Source organism: Rhincodon typus, unplaced genomic scaffold, assembly GCF_021869965.1.
Source record: "Rhincodon typus isolate 14 unplaced genomic scaffold, sRhiTyp1.1 hic_rhity00005567, whole genome shotgun sequence".
Classification (NCBI taxonomy): Eukaryota; Metazoa; Chordata; class Chondrichthyes; order Orectolobiformes; family Rhincodontidae; genus Rhincodon; species Rhincodon typus.
In genome coordinates, this window is record NW_025971205.1 from 6,785 (window position 1) to 8,424 (window position 1,640).

General features: G+C 56.5%; 1 protein-coding gene across 1 annotated transcript in view; it reads right to left on the reverse strand.

Annotated features, from left to right (window-relative positions):
* The window catches only part of LOC125482077 (homeobox protein Hox-C11-like), a 7,278-nt gene extending 6,241 nt beyond the window's left edge, over nt 1-1,037 (reverse strand). Inside the window, exon 1 of the mRNA XM_048594055.1 lies at nt 50-1,037. Coding sequence (XP_048450012.1) covers nt 50-851 — 802 coding nt within the window. The 5' untranslated portion in view covers nt 852-1,037. The remainder of the gene's footprint in view (nt 1-49) is intronic.
* Nucleotides 1,038-1,640: the final 603 nt, after the last annotated feature.

Below are 1,640 nucleotides of genomic sequence, written 5' to 3' on the forward strand. Positions count from 1 at the left end.
CACAGACAGAAACCCACACATGCGCGCTACAAAAAAGACGTTCACCTACTGGAATTACTGAAGATCTTTCCGGTTGTGAGACCTGAGAGAACGGCCACCCCTCCCCGCTGCTGATCGAGCCTGGAGTGCGGGACGGCTCCGGGCTCCTGCCTCGGGTCTTCGGCCGGTTTTGTCTTCCCTCCGGGGACTGGCTCGGCCTCTCTCGCCGCCTGCAGCAGTTGTTGTTGTTGTTGTTGTTGTTGATTGTGGAAACTCGCTAATCCTCCTCCTCCTCCTTCTCCTATTACCCCAACCCCGCAATAGGCAGCATCGAAGAAGACATCCGACGGCTGAGGCAAGGCGCCGCCTTTCACCGGGTAGAAATGGCGGGCGGCGGCGGCGGCCCGCTCGGGGCTCGGCCGGCGCTGCTGGTGTTGTTGTTGTAGTAGGTGGCGCCGTTGACTGTAAACCGCGCCGCCTCCCAGCAGCAGGTCGGCGACGGATGTCGGGGGTGGCTGTTGGGGGGCAGGAGGAGGCGGCGGGAGGCCGTCTCTCTCCGCCGGTTCCCCCGGCGCCGCGTACGGGTAAGACACCCTTCCTGTCCGCCAGCCCAGCGGCGCTTCCGCGGAGCCGAACGGGGCCGGGTCCCTAGCCCCCGGCGCCGGGGGGAGAGCTCCCGGGAACGGGTAGGCCATCCGGCGGGGCGCCGGGCTCTGAGGCGAGAGGTACGACGACACGGCGCCGAACTCCGGTAGATAGTAGGCGGCGCAGCTGGGTAGGTACATACCGGAGCTCTCGCCGCCTCCCCGCTCCCCGAGACCCTTATCCTGATACTGCCAGGAAAATTTTCCCAGGTTAAGACTGTCATACATGCTCCGCTATCCAACCAAGCCCCCTTGCCCCGTCTCTCTCTCTCTCTGTATGTTTGTGTGTGTGTGTGTGTGTGTGTGTGTGTGGGGTGGGAGTTGGGGGAAGGGATGTGGGTTGCTGTATGGGTGTGTACAGCCCTGGCGGAGAGCGAAAGAGACACAGACACAAACACACACACACACACAGACACACACTTCACTCAAGAAATAATGCATCGAGGAATGACGCACAAACCGAGCGCTAGCTGGGCTTACGCACGTGATGTGAGATGGATATTGCATTCGCATCAAAACTCAGAGAGTTTCTTTTTTTATATATATATAAACACGAAAAGAGTCGCCTCAGGGGGGGGGGGGTTGGGGGGTTTGGAGCGCTTGGTGCTGGTAGACAGAGAGAGATAGAAAAACCTCAAGATCAAAAATAAAGCGGAGGAAATATTCATACCAACTCCCTCATTTTACAACTTATCTCTCTGTAACTCTGTGTGTTTCTCTCCCCGACTCTACCCTCCCTCTCTCTCTCTATCTATCTATCTCGCTCTCTATCTCTGTCCCGCTCTCTCTCCGTCTCCCTCTTTCTGTTTCTGTCTTCTCACTGTTATTTCTCTGTCTCTGTATCCCTTTTTCTAGTTCTCTCTCTGTCTCTTTATCCATCTCCCTCTGTCTCACTTCTCTCTCTCTCTTTCTCTGTCTCTTTGTCCCTGTCTCTTTCAGTCTGTCTCCGTCTTTCTGTCTTTCTCTCTCTCTCACACACACACACACAATTGTCTCTCCATCTCTCTATCTCTGACT